The sequence below is a fragment of the Nanorana parkeri genome, unplaced genomic scaffold (genome assembly GCF_000935625.1).
Source record: "Nanorana parkeri isolate BGI_ZX_2015 unplaced genomic scaffold, ASM93562v1 scaffold662, whole genome shotgun sequence".
NCBI lineage: Eukaryota > Metazoa > Chordata > Amphibia > Anura > Dicroglossidae > Nanorana > Nanorana parkeri.
This window is the reverse complement of record NW_017306930.1, coordinates 872,053-896,579: the sequence shown is the minus strand read 5'-3', so window position 1 is coordinate 896,579 and position 24,527 is coordinate 872,053. Positions and strand designations below refer to the sequence as shown.

General features: G+C 42.1%; 1 protein-coding gene across 1 annotated transcript in view; it reads right to left on the bottom strand.

Annotated features, from left to right (window-relative positions):
- MGAT4D (MGAT4 family member D) overlaps positions 1-24,527 on the bottom strand; it is a gene marked incomplete at its 3' end in the record, with an annotated part of 103,682 nt that overhangs the window by 42,803 nt on the left and 36,352 nt on the right. The window contains exons 2-3 of the mRNA XM_018563413.1: positions 17,047-17,208; positions 11,268-11,411 (exon numbers count right to left, since the gene is read on the bottom strand). Of these exons, the coding sequence (XP_018418915.1) occupies positions 11,268-11,411; positions 17,047-17,208 (306 nt within the window). The remainder of the gene's footprint in view (positions 1-11,267; positions 11,412-17,046; positions 17,209-24,527) is intronic.

The window sequence follows — 24,527 nt, the reverse complement described above, 5'->3', positions numbered from 1 at the left end:
TTGCGTTGGGTGGTTTTGGGGGGGGGGGGGGGGGGGGGGTTGTGTAATAATTTTTTCATTTTTTGGTGTTCCATGTTGGTGTAAGTCTGTGAAGGTTCTCATTCATCCAGGTCATGGTATATCTGTAAAAAAAGAAGTCAAGGCAACTGGACTCGCTGTATTTTTCTTGAAGACGTTTCACTGGACATCCGACTAGCTTTCTCAATTCAGAATGACTGGTACACAAATTCTCTGGGAATAAATAGGAGGAATTTTGCTCCAATCCACATAATCTGTTAGTCACAACCCGCTGTTGAATGCATTTGCATAATTGGAGTCTAGGAGGCGTTATTAACCTGCCCAGAGAAAAATAGGATTTTTGTACTCACCGTAAAATCCTTTTCCACCACCACCCTGCTGGTGGCCCAACCCCCCACCTGCTGACAAGTCTCCAGTTAGTAACAAGCAGTTAGGAGTGCATACCCAGAGAAAGAGGGCGGGACCTGTGTCCTTCAATGAACGGAGAGAAAAGGATTTTACGGTGAGTACAAAAATCCTATTTTCTCTCCCGTTCATTGAAGGACACAGGGCAACAGATCGGAGATCCTGAAAGGTAGGGACGTCACCATGTAGTAACCAATGAGGGATGGGCTAAACAACAACGAAACCCAAAAAAGAACCACTCAAAAAGGGCCGCCTGCAAAAACTTACGCCCCAAACCAGCATCCGCCGATGCCAAAATATCCACCTTGTAAAATTTGACAAAGGTGTGAACGGAAGACCAAGTAGCGGCCTTGCAAACCTGAGAAACAGACGCACCATGGCGAAAAGCCCAGGATGCGCCAACAGCCCTAGTAGGCCACCTTTTGTGACAAAGACAAGAGCGGAATGTCCCGAAGAGGCTCAAAGGGAGATTCCTGTAGCACCGAAAGCACCAAGTTCAGGTCCCATGGAGCCAATGGCGAGCGGACAGGGGGAACAATACGCGTAACTCCCTGAACAAACGTACGAACCAAGGCGTTAGACGCCAAAGGACGTTGGAAGAGAACCGTCAAGGCAGAGATCTGGCCCTTCACCGTGCTCAAGGCCAACCCTTGAGCCACTCCGCGCTGCAAAAAAGCAAGAATCCTGCTGATGGAGAACAAGCGCGGAGAGCAGGCCCCAGCCTCGCACCAGGCAAAATAGGCCCTCCAGGTACGATGGTAAATCCTCCTAGAGACTGGCTTGCGGGCCCTAAGCATTGTGGAGATGACCGCATCCGACAACCCCCTATCTCTCAGCACCTGGCTCTCAACAGCCACGCCGTCAAAGCCAGCGACTGTAAAGAAGGATGGTACACAGGCCCCTGGGACAGAAGATCCGGACGCAGAGGCAGCCGCCAAGGGGCGTCCACCAGCAGTCGAACCACGTCTGCGTACCACGCTCTCCGAGGCCAGTCCGGGGCCACGAGGATGACGGGAACGTCTTCGGCCGCTATCCGACGCAGCAGCCGAGGCAAGAGGTAAAGCGGAGGGAAGGCATATATCAGACCGTAGGGCCCCCAAGGAGCCACCAGGGCATCCACCGCGTCCGCCCAGGGATCCAGAGCCCGGGCCACGAACCTCTCCACTTTCCGGTTGAGACGAGACGCCAGAAGGTCCACATCTGGCGTCCCCCAGCGAAGGCACAGCTGATGAAAAATGTCCGGGTGCAGGGACCATTCTCCCGGGTCCACAGACTGGCGACTGAGGTAGTCTGCCTGCCAGTTGTCCACTCCCGGGATGTAAACCGCCGATAGCGCAAGGACTCGCCCTTCCGCCCAAGACAGGATCCCGGACACCTCCCGACCTGCGGACACGCTTTTTGTGCCGCCCTGATGGTTGATGTACGCCACCGCCGTGGCGTTGTCGGACTGAACCCGAACCGGCAGACCCTGAAGCCGGGCCGAACAGTGACGAATCCAACACATTGATCGGCAAACGAGACTCTTCCGGCGACCACCGACCCTGCCCCGTCAGGGAGCCCAGGACTCCACCCCAACCCCACAGGCTGGCATCCGTCGTGACCACCGTCCAGTGCACCGGAAGGAAGGACTTCCCGTGCACCAACACCGGAGAGAGTAGCCACCTCCTGAGACAGCTGAATCTCCCTGTCCAAGGATGAGGTCGACTTGTCCCACTGCACCAGGATGTCCCTCTGGAAGACCCTGGTATGATGTTGAGCAAAGGGCACCGCCTCGAAGGAGGCCACCATGAGACTCAGGACCTGCATGCAGCAACGAATGGACGACCACCGGCGCGACCGCAACAGGCGGAGGCTGTCCCCACAGCGCTGGCATCCACAACCCCAGGTCCAGCAGGGGAGTGAAAGAAGGCGGACGCCCCCGCCCGCAGACGCGGCGTCGCCAGGCCATGGAAGTGCTGTGACAGGTGGGCCGGGACCCCCTGTCATGTGCACCCCGGGGAGTGAAGTCGCAGCCGACCCGCCGAGGCAGAGCCTGCATGCGCTCGATGGCCACCCAGGGGAGACTACCAGGATCCATCACCATCCAGCACGTCGCCCTGGTGACACTTGCTAGCAGATCACAAAAAAAAACGGAAGAAAGAAAAGAAAATTTCCAGAGAGAAAAATTTTTAGTTCCTTACTCCTGACGCAAGGCAAAAAACTGGAGACTTGTCAGCAGGTGGGGGGTTGGGCCACCAGCAGGGGCCGCCCCTAGGCTGTCTAAGTCTTTTTTTGTTATGTGCCTAGCGTCCTACTCCTGCAGGTGGCGATATACCCTATCTTTCAGGATCTCCGATCTGTTGCCCTGTGTCCTTCAATGAACGGGAGAGAAATTCCTTCTTGGCCAACAGAGGCCAAGAAGAAGGAATTCAAACACCTCAGGGGGACCCTTAAAACTTGCGGCTATCCAGACTGGGCTTTTGTCAAAACAGAAAGAGGGAAGAATGCCAAGAGTACCAGTGAGAGTGAAAAGCATGACAAAATGAAGAATTTGGTCATCCAATATGTAGCTGGAGTGTCTGAGAAACTCAGAAGGGTTTTTAAAGAACATTACATACTTGTCTGCTTTAAACCCAGCAATACACTGAGGCAACAACTGGTTCACCAAAAAGACCCAACTCCAAAACACAAGATGAACAACATTGTGTATGCAGTCCAGTGCAGTGAGGAGTGCTCAGAATTGTATGTCGGAGAAAAAAACCAGCAGCTACACCAGCGTATGGCACAGTATAGTAAGAGCCAAACCCTCTGGTCAGGATTCGGCAGTATACCTACATCTAAGGCCTTGTTCACACAATCCAGAGCAGATCAGGTGCAGACCGGATCAAAACTGCATCCAATGTATTCCTATGGTATTTTGAGCTCCAGTTCACATCGCAGCGTGCAGATCCAGAGCAGGTAAAAAAAACTGCAGCAGGCCCTATTTTACCTGCTCTGGATCTGCAAACACATCTGCAAATGCATAAAAACACATGCAAATGCCTGGAACGCACTGAAACCCCATGTTAAACTTTTTTTTTTTAGCCAAAAACGCATCTAAAAGACTAGCATGCGTGTGCACAAACCTGACCGGATCTGCATTTGGTGTGAACAAGGCCTCAAGGAAAAAGGTCACTCCTTTGAAGACAGTCAAGTACGCATCCTAGACATTTATTCCCAAATAATTTTTTGTACCAGTCATTCTGAATTGAGAAAGCTGGTCGCATGTCCAGTAAAACCTCTTCAAGAAAATTACAGCAGGTCTAGTTGCCTTGACTTATTTTTTACAGATATACATGTTGGCATAAACCCCATAGCATGCCACAGTCAGTCACTCATTAGAGTCTCTTGTCTATGATACATTAAATATATTTGTTGCCATGGAACCTTTTTGGGCAGTGCCAATTAAGTGCCAGATTTTGGCTATTTTGGGGTTTGAGTGGGGTAGAGGTAGTGACTTCTCTCCCCTTCTCTTTGCTTAGTTTTAGGCGTTTGTCCGCCTGCCTGTCACCTTTTCCCCATCACTCTTTGGGGGGGGGTCTCATGTCCTCTGGCATGCGTCGATCTTGTGCTCCTGCCCTGCTGGCTTCCTGAGGAAGCGTGAAACGCGTTAAGAATTAACTATTCCCGACATGAGGATTTTGAGTGCTGTATGATCACAAGAACATGTCATACCAATTATGTTTGTTATGGTCGCTTAGCCTCATATTGTAATTCTGGAATAGTTCATTTGGAGATCAATTTGTTGTCATTAAAGTGTGCACATAGCAATCATGTTTTTAAATATTTTTAACTTTTGGATAATAAAGAATTTTTGATTTATGATGTTGTAATTTCTTGGTTTGTCACTTGGTGCCTAAAAAGCCCCACTTTCTTTTTCCTATATGATTTGATATATTAGGGGTGTGGCACGTTATATTCAGGATCTGGTCACGATAATTTGATTTCATTCAAGATTGTAGCTGTATTAGTGCACTTGCAACAAAACAATTGTTCTTTCTGTGATACTTTATTAGCACCAACAGTTATGTTTTCAGGACAAGCTTTCAGGGTGTTTCCTCTACCTTCAGGACTGCTTGGAAGGAGAAGGGAACACTCCAAAAATCTAGCCCAGAAAATTGACCTGTTAGTGCAAATAAAAAGAAAAGTATCACGGACAGTACTCGATTGTTTCGTTGCACAGCAACATGAGTCTCAGCAGTTGTAATTGTGACTGGGACCCAAGGGAATAGGACTCTACCGCTCTACTGCTAACTTGCATCAGAGATGTTTACAAAGGAAAAGAGGAAGCCTAAATATAGAGAATGACTTGAGCATAACACCGTGATATAGGAAAGTACAAAAAACAGAAGGTTACATAGAAAGTAATCACTGATCAGGAAGCGGAATTACCAATTATTACTGCAGATTTTTATCCAGAGCTTCATGGCACAGAGGTGCGGTATGTTTAGTCAACATAAATCTGTATTCAAAAGGTTTTGGCAAACTTAATCCAATGATTTTCTAAGTGAAACCAAGGACAAGATGACAAAAAGCACAGAGCTGTGTCCAACAGCGGTCCATCTATTAGCTTAGAGAAGGGGAGAGAGGAGAAGAGGGGATTGCTTTGCCTTGGAGTGTGTGTGTTTCTGGAGACACACACAGGTTACTAGCACACACAAGGGTGGCTCCATAGGACCCTGCAAGGGAAAGGAGCCTACCTAACAAAGGATATCAGATCCAGTGCTGAGGGGACCAGCTGATCCTGCAGGAAACAAACTTTTGAACATGAAGAAGCAGCATCCATTGTAAGTGATTTAATTAGCATTTGAAATAGCTTAATCATTTTTGACTTTGATATCACTTCAAGTCATAAATTCCTCCCTCAGATGCTTAAAAGCCGCACTGTACCAGAATGAAACCTGACCATGACCACTTCTTAATTATGTCTCAGTTTAGAGTGAAAATCTGTCTCATCTTCAGAAACAAATCTGTCACAGACCTTGCAAATCTGCCACAGTTGGTTGCCCAGGAATTAAGAAATAGAGGTCGCCAATACACAGTAAGCCCATCTCAGAAGCTTTGCTAAGTGAGAGGCGGCCTGATTTGCATCTAACCGTCTCTAATTTGCTTGATAAATGTCCCCCATTGTGCTTCCCATAACTATTATAAATACGTCAAAGAAAATTTGTCCCAAAGCTGGACTACTGAAACTGGGTATATAATAAAGTTACAACTAGATCCCCAGATATAGACAACTTGTAATGTGTACATTTGGACAAGTCAAGTTTGGCCCCACCGCCCAATGAGCCACTTACTGCTTAGTGATGCCACCTGTAACATTAAAAGTATAACTTGAAGCATGCTGATGCCTCCTGAACCAGAAGAGTTCTTCTTTAACCCTTTCGCCACCAGTGACATACATAGTAAAGCCGCCGGGACTCGTTTATATTTGTAGAGCCGGCTTTACAATAGAAGCGATTCTGGCGGCTCAGCTGTCACCAGAGCAATTTCCTGGGCTCCGCTGCCACTCCTGCGGGCCCAGGATTGGCATCTCGGGTGTCGGTGGGAAGCTGGGAGGAGAGCGGCGAACTTCCACTTGCCGATCGCCTCCCTGTTCTATGGGAGCGACGCATATTGCATCACTTCCTATCCCTGAGCCGTCATTGCTCGGCTCCTGAAACCTAGCAATAAGCTAATGAATTGCAGATTTTTTAGAGTGGAAATGTGACACTAGGAGGTCTTTTATACCCCCAGTATCACCTTGAAGAGGACCTCTGACCACCAATATGCTATCACATGGGGGGCTTGTAAGCCCCCCTATGTGATAGAAAGTAAGAAAGAAAAAAAAGTTTTAAAAATTATTAAATAAAATAAATGTAAATAAATAAATACATTTTTTTTTTTTAAAAGAAGAAGTTTTTCATGAGCCTGGTGTGCCTACGTACAAAAGTGATAATCGTTATAAAAGAGGATACCCAACACATGTTGGGCATCACCGCACATGCCAGTGAGTGAGAGCAATAATTCTAGGACCAATATTTATGCTTATATCATGTGTTTTTTCTGGATTTTTGGTTGATATTCTGTCTCTATCATTTTTATCATAGGTGTATTTTAAATGATAGACCTTTCATTCCTTTGTAAGAGGGCAAACTTACAAAATCTGCAGTGGATCAAATAATTATTTTCCTCACTGTAGATGTCAATAAAAGCCTTAGAGTCTTTAACCCTTCCCTGATCTATCCAAAATTACATTTAAAAGTTTTGGCTTGGCTTTATATACATGTTCTTACAAAAGTACAACACACACAGAAAACAAAGATAACCACCTTTTTTTTACTGCTTTCTGCTACATGCTGAAGAAAACTAGTCTCATGAAATCAAGCCTGAGTGCTGTTTAAAGTGTATATAAAGGCTCCAAGAAAGAAATTGAGGTTATATGCAAAAATGGAATTACATAGGGACACCTGTTCCTGTGACAACTTGCAAGATATGAATTACATTAACGTTGGAGATATTTCCTCTTCTGCTGCCTCTCCAGAGCAGACACAGGAAGCAAGATATAACTTTATAGGGGATTTAAAATGGAACTCCAAGTTATGCTTTTATTTAAGTCCCCTACCCCTTCCTGTGTAACAAAAAAAAGTACCGATATTCACAACCACACTATCTACCCATTCCTGTGAACCCAGCTTGTCATTTACATTCCCACTAGGGAGTACATCACTCAGCCTGGTCTTACAGTACTCCAGGACTGAGCTCATACATCACTACTTGAGCACCGCTCAGTCCTGGAAGAATGCCCCCCCCTACGTAAGAAGAGAACCCTCCTGTGATGCTACCAGACTAGCTCAAATAATGTAATAAAACAGCTACATAAAAAACATCTGGGGGGGCTTCAGGGGACAGGACGAGTTGGATGGCATTCCTTTACTCAGCAGGTTTAAGAAATTATTCACAGATAAAGAAAAGACCAAATAAGTGTGACAGATCAAACCAATAATAAATGTGTTCTCTATATAATTGAACAGAAAATATTTACACCAAATGGTTAGCATCTGTAAATATAAGAGTCTCAGACAAACTAGCTACACCCTTAATACCACTTCCTTTTTATTCTTTTCATTTTTCTCTACACAAACAAGGTGTAAAGAACTTCAAAGGAATACCATCAGCCAAGAACTGATTCAATATTTGTAATTCTAACCATTTAGTCTGAAAAAGTTACAGGTGACTATTGAGTTTAAACATTGGCTGCTATATGTAAAAGAACTGCCCAGAAATGGAATGCAACAAGGTAAAGATTGATCTTATCATACAAAGTGTGAGCTAGAAAAAAACATGGAACCTGTTGTCTCCATGTATGTATCTTGTAGTTTACGTATGAAGTCAACATACTGCTTGCCCATTTGTTGCAGTTCAAAGCAGCGTGAGGGGTGAACAATGAGAGGCGTCTTAGCACACATTTAAATGTCTAGAACATGGTAAAGGTTATAAAAGGGAGATCTGTGCAAAGGCAAATTACTAAGGACGAGCGCATTAAAATACACAAATATATTTTAGTTTCAGTGGTGTGGGATGGACAATGAATATCAAAAAATGCATGCACATTATTTGGTTTTCTGGAAACTTCCATGAGAAAATATGAGGAAAAAAAAAGTTTGCAGTGTAAAAAACCTCTTTAGTGTGTTTCCTCTAAATCAAGATGAAAGGTACAATATTAATTGTGGTAGAATCTGAAAAGTCTAATTTAATATTTCCCATTCATCCAGGATAATCCCCCCCTGAGAAATCAACTTGGGTAGGAACACAGCCCCTCAATGCCCAAGTCTGAAGAGCTGCTTGTTATGCCAAAAACAAAATGTCCAATGTAATAAAGATCATAGACTAGATATCTGCCCAAGAGTCCAGCAAAGCAGTATAAGAAAATATATAAATGACAAAAATAACAAGCCGTCAAACCTTGAAAGGAAACAGGTCTACGGGAGGAATGGACACTGGCAAGCAAACATTTTTGGGCACCGCAGGATAACCCCTACTACTCCCAACATAGCTCGGTTTTGTGGCAAAACAGCACCAAGAGCATGAACATAAACAGAGGCGTGGAGCCTGTGCCCCTCAATGGACTGCAAGAAAAGGATTTTACTGCAAATTAAAAAAACTCATTTCCCTTTGTCCATTGAGGGGCACAGGACGTCAGCTACTGTTGGGATGTTCAAAAGCAGCACAACAGAGGTTTCAGTAACAGAGCAAAAACTTGCCACAGGCCAAACAAAACAGAACTGGGGGACTGACAGCAACCTAAGGTCACCTGAATCTGAGGCCTTATAAGGCCAAGCCCTGACCTTAGCTGGAGCAGACACTGACCTAATGCTGGGCACACACCTTACAAGACAATAGTCTTGCGATGGTTGTAAGGTACTTAAAAAAAAAACTTACGATCTGCCTATCTTGGACAGGCAGATCGTACTTGCGATGATCGCAAGCCGCGCCCCCGAGGGGCGGGCTTCCGATGACCGCAATACCGAACGGGCAGTGTGCGCTTGCGCACACCGGCCCGTCCGGCTTTTATCTTACGAACATGTCAAGGCTAGTCCAACACTGATACAAAGACAGGTGTGCCCAGCGCCAGAACCTCTAGCTGACAAGAGGGTCCAGCAATCAGTGCAATAGCACGAATGAAAGTAGGAGGCGCAACTGGAGAAAGTGACAAGGGCAAGGAATTAGCCGGTGTACCCATAGCCAGTACAGTCTGTGAGACTCTAGGGGCCAAGGGGCAACTACCGCAGAAGTGGTGGACGAGTAAGGCTCAGCTGACTTCCCCTAATGATGCTGCAATGAAGAACAACACTAGCCTCACCATGCATCTAAAAATGTGGTATCCAGAGTAGATTTAAAGAGACAACATCCCTTGAAGGCTAGAAGAGTCAGATGTGCTTTAGAAAGAGCATCATCTCTTCAATTAAAGAGGAGTCTACCCCAGTGGTGAAGAGGTCCCTTTTGAAGGATCTAGCCTTTTCTGCCACAATATGGCAGAGTAAGGTCTCATTACGCAACACGAATAAAGGCAGATTGAGTTACCTAATCACAATGTTATATCAAAATATAAAATATATCAGAATTTAAAAACAAATAAAAAAACATTCTCAGGGGTGAGAATGAAAGGTAATTTGTATTTTAAAGAGCATTTGCCATTTAATCCCTGTCCTCAAATATATCTAAATCTCTCATGTCACAGAAACCTAATATCTTTGTGTATTATAAGAGATGCTAAAACCAGAATCGTAATGCTGTATTTCTATGGTTACAAATTAATTATATTTTGTCGCTATGTGACATTGCCCTGGGGTAAGGGGGGGAAAAAACTGTATAATGCAGTAGGAAGTGTCTATAGAAAGAGCCCAGTCATCTTAAGAAAAGGCTGTCAGACCAGATTATGAATTACACATTCAGTCAAATTATACCAGGTGTTGTGTGTGTGTACTTGTTCTCAGTAAAGGCAATATAAAAAAAAAGAGAACATTGATAGTCACTTAAAGCAGAGTTCCATGCAAGCAGCTAAATAAACAGCTGAAAAGCATATGTAAATATGACTTGTAATTATGTCCAACCATTCTTGTTATTCGCACACCCCTTATCATATTGTACGACTAGGCAAATGACAACACTATTCCAGTTGCAGCTTCCTATGTCACCTGCCTGATCGGCAGACGATGATTCAGCAGCAAAATGGCTGATGTGTCATTGTTTCATTGATACAGTTACATATAAAAACCCACATTTCCCCCCACCCCCACTGTTACACAATAAAAAGGAAACCACCACAGATCCTGCTATCAAAGAGATAATAGCCTGTACTGCATGTTCATGAAAACATGATTTGTAAATGCTTCAGTCCTCTACCTGGCTATGCAGTGTGGCAGGAGTATTTAAATCACAAGCGTCTAGGGCTGCAACCAACTAATCGATTAATCGATTATGAGAATTGTTGTCAACGATTCTTATTATCAATGAATTGTTTTGGATCCCCTAGTTCTCTCCTCTGTGCTGGGAGCCAGTGTTTCATCATTTGTACATGTGTGCAGAGTGAAAAGCACTCAAGTCATAGTTCTCCTTTAAAATAAAAGAAATAGCCCCCTCACCTGCTTACATTCTTTTGCAGGGAGGAGGCACATTCCCTGGTGGTCCAGTGGTTGATTAGTACGGGCTACACCTTTGGCTGGTGCAGACCTTACTACTCCTTCCTTTCAGCTGGCACAGAGATGCAAACTGTGTAGCTGCTCCCCCAAGTCAGGTACGCAGTCAGCTGGCTGTGGGCCACATGGTACCAGCCCAGGAGCCAGTAGTTTGAGACCCCGGGTCTATAGGGTAAGTGCATCGGTTGGAAAAACAGATGACATCTGCACGATTGGACTCTTTCTGGGCTATCTTTCCCCCAAGACAAACACAACCAGGGGAAAGCCGCAGGTCACAAGAATTTACCCTTTTCTTAACGGTCCACAAAGTGCCCTTGGGGAAAGACAAATCTCTCATATATGAACATCTGATCTTTGTCTAAAACCCATGGCTAGCTTTATCAACTCATTTCAATTTACAATCAAGTGCAAGTATTATATCTTCAGGGTTACTCACATAATTGATGGTAATGCCCACACTCCAGGTATTAGGTTTTTACAGTACTGGTTAGCACAAATATCCTAACTGAAGAGTTGGGATGCAACCTCTTTAATGCTAATAGAGATTACAAAAAATGTATGACAGGAAACCAGATGACAGGCTTCCCACCAGTTTAACACCTAGAGGCACACCTTAAGAAAATACATTATTGCCATTAATTGCCTTACCTCCTGTTCTCCCGTGTCCATAAAGCACATTTGGCTGCAGACTGTCTTCGTGTCCCAATAAATGAGGCAGAAACATGAAGATGTTTGTAAACGGCAAAGGGAGTTTGCTGGTTATATTCAAGACTTTCCATTTTATTTCTTCAACTGCAACGCAAATAAGGACAGACAAGATTGTTTACAACCTGGATTCACAGAAACTGTCCAATATCAGCCACACAAAACAAGACACCATTGTCCATCAAAATCAAATGATTCAAATAGAAAAGACATTAAGATATTCCTACTTGACAACCAGGTGGCTTTGTGCAAACAAGTGGTAGTTCAGCTTTTCTCCATTTTAGCTCAAGAACTGCAGGATGGATTTCCTAATACTTCCTTACAGTCTGGAGGTAAAAAAAAAATAATGGAAAAGGGAAAGGAGGTATGTGCACAGCATAAAACAAATGTTTACAGCACAACTTCTGCCTTGCAGCATGGGGGGGGGGTTCTGGGTTCGAATCTCAGGCAGGTCACTATCTGCAAGGTGTTTGCATGTTCTCCCTGTGCTTGCGTGGGTTTCCCCCCAGGTACTCCGGTTTCCTCCCACACTCCACAGACATGCTGGAAGGTTAACTGGCTCCTTTCTAAATTGACACTATACGTGTGTGCTCATGAACGCTCTTTCAACAATAGTAATGTAATGTGCTTCTCACTCAAATTCTCCATAAGACAGTGAAGGAACAAAGACAGAAAAACTGAAGAGAACTGTCCCACAGAACCAAACAAAAAGCAATATCATTTTACTATGCGACTCAGTTTCGGCCCCTGCTCTGGTGACAAAGTGAACCTGAGCCAACTCTTAAGCTCCTAAACCCTAGTAAGACATTAAAAGTAGTAACCTGCCTGCATGTCGGTTCACATACCGTGTAGAGCACTGGAACCCAGGAAACTAATAAGCAACAGTAAATTTGGTCACTTCACCTCCCTGGCGGTCTGATTTCATTTTTTTGTTCTATTTTTTTTCTCGTTATTTTTACTTTTAAAATTCTCGCCGGTGCTGCCCCCTTGCGACACGGACGCTTGCAAGGGGCGGAACCCGGAAGACGGCATCAGACGGAGGACACAGCGCGGCTCGAGGGACAAGGTAAGTAACGCTACGCTGTAGTCCCGAGTGTGGCTCAGGGTTACCGCTTATGAAAGAGAGCAGGGGAAAGAGGGACAGAAAATCAATGGAGGAGAGCAGGGTTTAGGTGGGGCAGGTGAAATCAAAAGTTTACACAGCAACACCAGGTAAATTGTTTGGGAAAGGTTAAAACAACAGACGCAGCTAGCTAGAAATCCCACATAAAATAGGAAAGTTAAATATGATAAATTACAATTTAGTTGATAGATGGCTACCATAAGGAAATATTACACAGAATACTTCATGTGTAATTAAGCATATATTGTCTAAAAATTAAACCAGTACAAGTGAGAATATAAAATCAAACAAAGAAGTGTGTTTGATTTATATTCTCACTTATACTGGTTTAATTTTTAGACAATATATGCTTAATTAAACATGAAGTATTCTGTGTAATATTTCCTTATGGTAGCCATTTATCAACCATTTAATTACATCTTTATTTATCTTTTCACAATCGTTGGCATTTTCTGTAGCCGCAGTCACTGTGATTTATGTTAGTACCCACTTTGCACATTTAGATAAATGCTAGGGCCAACCAGGAAGTGGCTATTTGGCCTGCCATCATATATTTAAGGGCCTGTTCACACGACGTCCGTTTTCTGTGCTGACCTGATCCGTACGAAGAAGTGAGCCTCTAAGCCTTTTACAGCTTTCCCTAATTAAAGGCATGGCACCAAGCACTCATCTATTACCAGTGGACAAGTTAATAGAAACAAGCAGGTCTGGTAGAGGTGAGCTCACATTCACCCAAAAGTCATAAACCTAAGTTGCAAAATCAGCTCCATTTCATAATTTGGAATTGGGCTGGGATAGTGCAAAATAAAGGTTCATCCTCCGCCTGCTTTCCATCCCCAGCCCTGCCCTAGGGGCTGGCTCCTAAAGGTCTGATAAAAAGATGCTGAACTAGCTAGAGGGGGTTCTTGGGTTTTAAAGCATCAAGGAACCCCAAAAGTCTAACATCGCAGAAGAGTTCCCCTTTAATCTCTGGACATTATCTGCTGAAAGCTTGCTTGAAGAAGAGCCATGCAGACTTCTCCTTTGCTTATACAACTCTGAACTTTGTCAGAACTCCTAAACCCAGGACTGTTAAGTATTCACCTTTATTCCCTTTAAAATTTTACTATTGTATATATAATTTATCTTTTTATTAATATATTTTTCTGTATATTTTCTGCACCGTTTCTTTTAGTAAAGGGCGATCTTAAAAATCATTAAGCTTATCTCTACGCTCTAAATACGAACTTAAAAGTATCCTTGCCTCTGTGAAGAGCGCTACTGTATAGTGAATCCTGTCATATTCCTGTATGAGAGGACAGCGGTATCATAGGTATCGTTTAAGTCTTTTAAATTGTCGCAGCATTTGCTGGGCACGGTCTGTGTTTCCGTTACAAAAATCATGTGGTGGCAGCGAACGTTTGTGGGTAAAGGGTTAACTGCGGAGTTAACCAACTCTGGTGACGATCGCTCTCAGTCGGCTGGCCTGAGATTGTGTCCCGCGAGCTGGGAAATCTCTGTGCAGGGTGAGGCAGAGAGTGCTATTGCCACGTCCTTGTGACGTCCATGTTCGGTCAGACTTGTGTATAGTCATGTGGGATTGACGTACAGCGGGTCTGGGCCGGGCGTACGTCACACATTGTTTTGTTATTTAAATTGAATATGAATATGTGATTTTTACTGTAACGCTGACATTGATTGTCTAATTCATTTGAATAGTATTCTAGGCTTTAGTACTAATTGAACTTGCCTGCCCCAGTATTGAACATAAAAAATAGATGACCTTTCTGCATTATGTTAACTATGCAAACAAGAACAAAGAAGAATGGTTAAAAATATATACAGGTGTGTTCTGACACCAGAAATAATTGTGCAGTAATATTTGGAAAATATGTCTACAAAATTTTAGTCTGGAAATAAATTCCTTCAAAAACATGTGAGCAATGACCTGGAGACAGCTGTGTAAAGCATGCTTTGGACTATGGCAACATCCAGAATGTACATACTGCCTTTTGTTACACATAATAGGGTCGAGGACACTCTTAAAGCAGACCTTTACACTCAAAAATCAAATTCTACCAATGCATCCCTCTATGTATGATGATTAATAATAACATAGACATGTCAGGTGTAAAGTGTTTTTATTGCTTTGTGCCTACTTTTGCCATTTCCCCCCCACATCACTGGTTCGGCCTCACCTGGAGTATGCGGTGCAGTTTTGGGCACCGGTACACAGAGGGGATGTCCTTGAACTGGAGAAAGTCCAGCGAAGGGCGACCAAACTCATCAAAGGGATGGAGGACAAGAGCTATGAGACACGGTTACTAAATTTAAATATGTTCACGCTGGAAGTAAGGAGATTAAGGGGGGGACATGATTTTCATGTACAAAATGTTCTATAGTCATAGCGACATTAGCAACAAACTCTTTAAGATTAATTCCGTAACAAAGACTAGGACACCACCTGAAACTGGTAGAAAAAAAATTCAAACACAAGGGGCGAAGGGGGTTCTTCTCAGTTCGCGCGGTTAGGGTCTGGAACTCGTTGCCACAAGCAGTGATTTCAGCTAATAGTGTGGAATCGTTCAAGAAGCTTTTGGACGATTTCCTGAGAAACGGTAATATACAGGGGTACAAGTACTCCCAATAACGAGATGACTCAGGGACCTATATATACACACACACACACACACACACACAAATAGGCGGCACTAAATGGATATATGTCTTTATTCAACCTCAAATACTATGTAACTTCCTACCTCGATGACGGATGATAGTAGAGGATGTAAGAGGAAATCTGTTGTGGGCATAGAAACCAATTACAAAGAAAGACACTGTTGGCTGGACTCAGGCTTAGCTTACTATAGATGGGGCAATGTAGGTTTAGGATGTCTATGCAGAAGTGCCTATACCAGATCATACTCGCTCTAGTTTCAGATGCCACAGGGAGCATGGTAAAACCAGTTGTACGTGTTGTAGGTTTTCCAGGTAATATTTTGGAAACGTTCAATAATCGATTATAATCGATTATGTCGATTAGTTGTTGCAGCCCTACAAATGTCCTGACTGGATTCTTGCACTGTAGGTTGGCAGATGAGTGGTAAAATGTAAGACATTTGGAAGGTTGTGGCACACAGTCAAAGATTGTGTGTAGATTTAAAATGAGGAGCTGCTGAAATCATTAGGACAACTAATTACCACTGCTTGCAATGAGAGAGAAACTAAAAATAGTAGTCAATAACCTTACGCCCTTAATGTTTTGTCTGCATCAACTCCCTTCACCACATCAAAATGATTTGTAATACATCAAAGCTGGCCATGCATGACTTGTATTTTGGTTATTTCCTGTTGAATCGGCCCTGACATAACCACCCGGTGTAAAAATTGACTGAGCCAGGTGGAAAAATCATTAGTGCCAACACATTTATCATGCAGTGCCATACATTATCGCAATGAGATAATATGAATGGGCCCTGTGACCGGTCCTGGTATAATTCATACATGCTTATCTGCTTGGTAGAGGCATGGGATCCCCATTAACAAAGTTTCTTCGAGTATTTGTTGTTTTTTTTCCCTGGAATTTAATTGAAGTTATTTAGGTGGCCAGTTTAGATGGAGACATTGCTTAACAAAGCTTCAGCTAGGGCTTTAGGGTGCTAATATTACAGGTCAGGAGGCACAGCTGCACCTTGGTCTTTCCCCTGAAAGGGATCCTTTATCAGTAGGTTTCCTAAGCAGCAGTAAAGCAGGGGCACTGGGTCTACTCTGAAAGAGAGAAGGATGCAGAGGTAGGGGGCACAGAAACATGAAGTAGCACGGTTGTAAAAGTTCTGTTACGGGTATGGTAAGAGCTAGAATAATGGGCATAGCGTCATGGATAAAGGCTGCCAATTATAATATCAAGCTTTGCTATTGATCAACAGTATACTGGAGTCATTCTATTGGTATCATTAACTCTTTTATACATATTTGGGCTTTTTAAAGTCAAGGCAATCATTAACCAAAGTACTATTTTTCACAATGAACAGATGTCTTTTTGACGGTTTTGTTATTTAGCCTTCGCTGACAAATCCTGGTGTAAAATAAAGGGCTGCTGAAAAGGACTAAAAGGGCATGGTTACCACTTCCTACATTAATGGCCAATCATTAGTGTTACCATCACTTCCACAGGCCTGTTAGTGACAGGGAGGAGGCTACCAGCATGATTTGGCCCATGTATAACAAGTCTTGCCTTTTCACGACTGACATCATTGGAGTGACGCACAGCTAACTTTCATACAGTAGATGAGCTCTAGTGCTTTGACAGGCTCTTTATGCATTATGGGCTTAAAACATATCCAGCTCATATAAATCTCTGACATCTACTCTCTTACAAATATACTTTTAGAACTAAAAGCACCGCTTCAGTGGAGGTGTACGCTACTAAAAAGTTGAAAGCTGTATTTCTCTTATGAAGGTCAGTGTAGTCTCTGCACTGATTTTGTGATCCTATTGTCACTATTGTCTTCAGGTTAAACATATCGAGATCCACAGATGTGATTTTTTTTTTTTTTTGGGACAAAATGTTAAAAGACTTTCAGTGAAAAGTTTGATCTTTTTTTGAAATGCCAGTAATACCTGTGTGATTTTCAAATGCGTTCCTCTTCTCTGCAACAGCACGCTTAATTTCATCTAAAACAGTACTCAGATCTCGAGACCTTTTCCGATTCTCTTGTTCTGCTTGAAATAGTCTTTGCTGGAGTTCTAAAAACTGTTTTTCATATGTTTCCATTCCATACTCTGTAAAGGAAGCGGGGAGAACTACAATGAGCATTGTAAGAAAGTCACTGGTCTGTGATCAGTATTGGCAATAAATGCGGCTTTATTGCATTCAACATAAAACGTTTCTTTTTATCAACAGGGTACATTTTCCTTTTTAAACAAACGAATTCCAGCAGAAACTCAAGAGTAACATAAATAAAAAGGCCTACTCCACCTTAGCAGGCCAACTAACAGTAGTGTCCCTCACTACGTCCTACTGGAGCGGCTATTCCAGCTTCCAGTATAAATGAACATGAACAAAACCCACAGTCCAATACATACAGTTTTTAGCCAGATCTTATCCCACAGATATCTCCAGTCGGTATGCATCCATCCAGTCCAGCATGGATCTCGCTCTGAGCTCTTTCTTCCCCCAGTCACTATCAGGTGCAGGCTAATTAACCCCTTCGTGACAGGAGACGTACAGTGTACATGTATATGACTTGCCACGTACACTGTACATGACGAGTTATAATCAGGCTTTGTAATGCTGGTAACAGATGATTCTCAGCAGTTACCAGTCATTACAGAATGCCTCAGTATTGAGGCATTAATTAAATAATTAAGCTTTTTGTAAAAGCTTCTTCCTTTCATTAATGAAAGAATGAAGCCGTTACATGCACATACAGGACCACAATTTGCGATCCAGTATTTGACAGCTGAAAATAGCAGAGAGGTAGCAGTGATTCATCTCTCTGCTATTTGTTTTGACAGCTCGAGAGCCCGATGTTTAGATACATTTCACTCAAAAGATATACATTGTATCTTTTGAGTGAAATGTATCAGTTCTGATCGTCTAGTGAGATCTGAATCTGACTAAAGTCAGAATCAGTCTCTAAAGGTTATTATTAGCTGTTCCTAAGTTTAAAGCAGCCTAATAATAGCCAAAAATAAAAAAAGTTAAAATTTAATCAAGCAGTCAGTGACTGCTTGATATAAACTGACAAGAAAAAAAAGAAATTTGTTTTTACAAAAAAAATGTAAAGTGTAAAACAAAATTAGACAAATAAAAATTATAAATATATTTTGTATACTATAATTAATATAAAAAAAATCTTTAAAAAATAATAATCAAAACTTGTGAAAAAAAGTGTTTTCTTCTAGTTTTTTTCCTCATTTTTTATTTTATTCAAACTAAGTGAGGGGTTAGGTACACATATGTGATATAATTATATAGCCCTACCTGTCTAAAAAACAATATATAATACGAGTGGGTACATTTAGTAAGAAAGTATATTACTGCTGTGAATGAATCACACAGCAAAAATGTAAAAAGTGTGTCAGTCATTTATTAACAGAAACTGAAAACTAGCTCAGGTCATGAAGGGGTTAATAGAGATCGAAGGTGTACCTGTTGGGGCAAGGCTCAACTCCTTCCTAGCCAGGGAAAGCTGCCCTTTTCAACCTCTCACTGACATACACAGAGTCGTATACCCTGTCACAGCATGCATACTTCATTGGTAGCCATCCACATTTTGCTTGTTTCCCTGATTTAAACAGCCACATAACCTACAACTCCAATAGCATAACAATAAAACCTACTCAGTAGCTTTTAAAGAAAAATAGAAGATATATTTACCCCCATGAAATACTATACCAATGTAACTCTACTTTATGAAGTTAGTTAGTCATATCAGGTTGGAGTGAGGCTAAGCAGAAGTCTACTATTTTTTTCAGGGAGATTAATGAGCAGGGACTTCACTGTGTGCAAAACAGTGTATTCCCACACTTATTTATTACAGGTATTCATAACCGTCCCCAAGCTAGTGTAAAGGAGGAAAGGAGGAGACAGAGAGGAGCCTCCCTGTCCCTCACCGCTGAGGCTCCATGACAAGTTACACAGCGGGGAGGATTTCCCTGCCGTGTAACCTGTTAGATGCCGATCTGAAAAGAGAAAAAGTTGTCCGCTTCAGACATGAAGCTGACAGCTTTTTCCTCCATAATTCTATGTGAGGCTCTGCCTCCCCTGACCGCACCTGATACAGAGCCAATTTGGACAGGAGACAATTAACCTTCCAGCATGTCTTTGGGCTCAGTCACACTAGATGCAGTGCGTTCCGGCCAGATTTTGGCCAGAACGCACTTCCTCGCATTGCGGACGGCTCACTTTTTAGTAGGGTAGGAGGGGTGTGGCGGGCCATTCAAGTGAATGGCGCCGTAGCCACGCCCTCCGGCCGCAATGCGATCCACCGCACGGGTTCGCAAGGCACATTGTGCCTGCGGTCCGAACCTGTGCGATGCGATCAAAAGGCTACATGCACTATTTTGATCGCATCGCCCAGGGCCGGACCACAGGCACAATGTGCCTTGCGATACGGTGTGTGGGATCGCACTGGGGCTAGAGGGCATGGCTACGGCGCCATTAACTTGAATGGCCCGCCACGCCCCCTCCTACCCCACTAAAAAGTGAGCCGGCCGCAATGCGAGGCAGTGGGTTTCCGGCCAAAATCGGGCCGGAACGCACTGCATCTAGTGTGACTGAGCCCTTAGGATTGTGGGAGGAAACTGGAGTACCCAGAGCAAACCCACGCAAGCACAGGGAGCACATGCAAACTCCTTCCAGATAGGTGTCCTGACTGGGATTCGAACCCAGCACTGCAAGGCAGAAGTGCTTGCTGAATAAACTATTGCCGATTCCCATCCTTATGAAAATGATCCAATCAATACATGAATTATACCATATACTAAACTTAAATGTACATTTAAATTTAGTATATGGCATAATTCGTGTATTGATTGGATCATTTTCATAAGGATGGGGATTGGCAATAGTTTGATATTGATTGGCAGTGGAGATCCAGACAAATTGAAAGGAGGCAATACTTCCCTACCCTTACCTTTCTCTATATGCATTCTCACTTCCAAAATGTTATCTGCTAATTCTATTAGTAACTTTAAAGTGCAGAAAGAAAAAAAAAAAAAACACACACACCTTTCTTGTGCTCCAATAGACCTCAAAATATATCATACTAACTGATTTCATATGAAAAACAATGAATCTATGTTTAATGGCCATATACTTCAACCACACATGTAATAAGGAACTGCCACATATATCTATTATGTAAAGTATTTATTAAAGAACCATCCCAACATTACAGGAGGGCAGTATTCTCAATATGAAGCCAATATCAAGAAAACAGGGACAGGACCTCAGACTCACAGGAGGAAAGTTCACATTAGAAAGTATTTTAGTAAAAGACTACTTGATGCTTGGAACAGACTTCCAGCAGAGGTAGAGGTCTGGTCAACAGTAAATGAATGTACACATGCTTGGGAGAAAACACTGATCTAAACTCAGACCAAAAAAAAAATGGGGGCACACTTAACGGACCACTTGCTCTTATTCTGCCGTCACTATAGTATTTACATAGTACATAGTTAGTCAGGTTGAAAAAAGACACAAGTCCATCGAGTTCAACCTATAGAGATATAAAAATATAAATAAAAATAAAAGCCTAAACAGAACACTATGCCTACAATTTCCCAATGTTGATCCAGAGGAAGGCAAAAAAACGCCAATAAAAGCATGCATCAATTTACTCCAACAGGGAAAAAAATCCTTTTTCTGATCCAAGAAGGCAATCGGATATTCCTGGATCAACAATCTCTGATGCTTATTGCGATAACTGCATTAGGTAATGCTAGCATTCATTATAAGAACCACTTTTGATTTTATTTCACATACCTCCATAAATATTCACCACATTTACATGCAAGCCAAACCGTCCAGTAAAAATGACAGTGACAAGGGTTGGCACAAACTACAACACTGCCAGGTGTGTTTAAACAGTTGCAGCCACAGATGCCATTTTGTTAAGAAGATTTAAACCAGGTAATTGTTATAAGCACTACGGGCCGTGTTATAGTTTGTCCCAAACCGTGTTATTTTCACATTTTCTGGAAGCTTAGACCACATTTACAATGTTAAGATACAAATAAAAGGCATCTAAAATGAAATAAGGAATGCACATACCACCATTACAACATGTCACCACACACATTTATCAGACGACGATATCTTTGCAATAATGGTCCTTTAACACAGTTAGGATCTCCGTATTGTGTTTTGTCGAATGACCTTAGTGTGCCCTTAGCAATTTCTTTCTGACCTATAAATGCTTTAAATGTGCGCAGCTCATAAGGGAGACATCTTCATTTGAAAGATGTGAAAGCAAAATACAAGTGAATATAAAATATTGGTTCTTTGTATTTAAAGGAAATTGTGGAATGCTAATTTTGTTAAGTGCTTTCAAGCTTCCCATTATGGCAATCCATAAACATAATGGATTCTGTGTATCCCGTTGTGACACAAAAAGTCTTATTAGCAGCCAAGTAATGCCTTTCAGCCAGAGGAAACCCAAGGGACACCCATATGTTCCAAATGCACTGCCACCTCCATACTCTACAAATACTGTGCTGAAACATATCAACATAATAATTAAACGTGACTCCACACTATTAAACACTATGTAAAATACCAATAAGACATTTACTCCTTTAAATCAATAACAGCTAATGGTAATAGTCACCTAGCATTATACTGGACACCAGAGCATACATTAGAAGGTCACTTGTTAGTTCAAACTATATGTAGATGTTTTAAAGGATATTGCCAGTGTTATAAAACTGGGGTTGCAGAATATACAGTGCCCCTGCTCTAGAGGAAGACGAGGGGGTACAGGAAGGACTACAATAGAAAGGTACCATCAGCAGGCCCTCCATGGCATAGATACTCAGGGTAGCTGCTGAAGACCAGTGCAGAGAAGCAAAGACACTTTCTCATGGAGCCCTTAAATTAGGTCATGCAACAAAAAACTTTGTGAACTTCATTATGATGGCCCTTACAACTCTACAATGGAGGATCTTCTGAAAATCACCACTCAAGGTGAGTTACTTTTGTGGGACAGTAAAATAGCAAAAAGTTTTCCTGGCACGCTCACAAGCTAGCATGTAAAAAAAATTGTCTCACGCTAAGGTTAAAAACAGAGGTTTGGATACACATCTTCTGTGGGACAGGTCAACATATATGCACAGGTGCCCATACCCATGTAGCTACATAGCTGGCAAATCAATATTTGTCTGTGTTTGACCCTCTTTGCATTGCATGTTTTAAAATGCAGCAGTTTCTATTGAGCTGTGTTTGTATTGCAGGAAAAGCAGGACCAAAAGCAGCACGGAGTCCAAATAGTTAGTAAAAATAGTAAAAATGAGGGTTCATCTCAACTATTTCAAGCTTCTTTTTTCAGAAATTCACAGGATTTTCCCTTTTATATTCGGATAGTAAAAAGGTATTGCACACCTATTTTCTTTCACTGGAATACCTTAAAAGGAACCCTGCAATGGTGGCTGCCGTTTTTGACATCTCCTTTTTGATAAAGGTTACTGCCTGGCTGTCTTAATGGTTCTCTTACTACCATACTTTCTGGCTGGATTCATACCTTTCTATGCTAACAATCATGTGTTTCATGTACTACTATTTTCAACAATGGGTGTGCCGAAACATCGAAAAATGGGCCTTACACGTCACAGACATAAACTAGTACCATTGATAACAATGGCCAACCTATGTACATTAGCAGGCCCTCTAAAATTACTGCAGAACAAGAATGCAGATAAGGACTTCGGACTTTTCTCCAACTCTTCTGACCTGCATACTTGTACGGCGTTAGTGGCTCACAGTATTGAGGCCGAAGGATCAACATAAAAGCAAAGCAACTAGCATTTTCAAAAAGGTCAGCAATGGAAGCCCCAATACTTTACCCATGGCATGTTTACTTTAAAATGCCAATTATACGGTCTAGTTGCAGTTACAATGCAGTTTGGACACTTCCACTATATGTGCATGTAAGTGCTTGTGGATGCAGCATTTTGGTGTGAGAGAACTCCTGCAGCTAATGCTAATCCATTAGGCAGCTTTTGGTGCATAAGAAATAATCTGATAAAAATCACATTCTGGGATTATAACAATGTGACTTTATGCGGATAGAAAAGATCAATGGGGAATTAGACAATTGTGGGGTGCATTGCCTTTGATGGGTTCGTAAAGCAAAGCATTTTAATAAAACTAAAAAAAACTATTAAGCAACAAAGAAAACAACTTCGATAAACATTTACAATATTATTTGTAATGGGGTGTGTTTCAAAGAGGACTCAGATATTTGTAATTCATAGAAATTTATTGAAATTCTTAAAAACCATTTTTTCTTTGATAAAATTAGTTAAGAATGGTGCTCATATGCACCTCAAAACTAAATTTCTCTATCCCTAGGATTGTTGCTGATTAATAAATTATTCATAACATAACAAATTCATATATTCATAGACATCTTAATAATTCATACAGTTCTTTTAGGATATAGCACTACTTGAATCCCCTACGCGTTATGCTCACACAGGCTTCTTCAGGGGGTTTTTTTTGTTTGTTTGTATATATCAGTTTTCAGCAACAATCTGGTTTTAAACATATAATACAATGTTTGTCAATAAAATTCAATTCATCTCGGATACATAAATTCATAATTTTTCATTAGGCATTAAGATATATTATTCATTATCAACTTGATTCGACATTAATTCATGGGATACATTATTCGAATTCAATAATTATTAGGGATGCACCGATATATCGGCTGAAAATGGCACTTTTGGCATAATGCTGAAAGAGCCATGTTTCGGCCGATACATCGGCGCATCCCTGCTTTCTTTTCTCCCCGCTGGGCGCTGTTCCGGCGGGAATAAAAGAAAGTGACAGCCGGCCGAGCGCTGCAGGACGAGAGCGCCGTGAGCGGCCGGCGTCTCCTCCCACACCGCTCTGCCGCCTATCACAGTCCGGCAGAGCGGTGTGGGGGCGGAGACAGCGCTGTCACAGGAGGCTGGGCTTTCCTCTCTACACCGCTCGATCAGCCTCCTGTGACAGCGTGTCAGAGAGAAAAGCAATGTACACACACTCAGCGATCAGTGATCGCTGAGTGTGTGTGCATAATTGAGAATATGGTATGTTAACTATATCCTCAATTATGAATGAATCTAAATCTACATCACCTGCATTCATTCATAATTGTAGTTGTAGTAAACAAACAACGTTATGAATGAACAGGAATACTCAGAGGATTCCTGTTCATTGATAACAGGGGACACAAAAAAAGAGATTGAGGACTCTGTTCTCAATCTCTTTTTCTATTTTAAAAAAGGGAAATATCAGGGGTCTGTTTAGACCCCAAATATTTCCCCGAAGCCCCTAAAAGTAAAGTAAAAAATAAAAATATGTAATAAAAAATGAATGAATAAAAATGAAT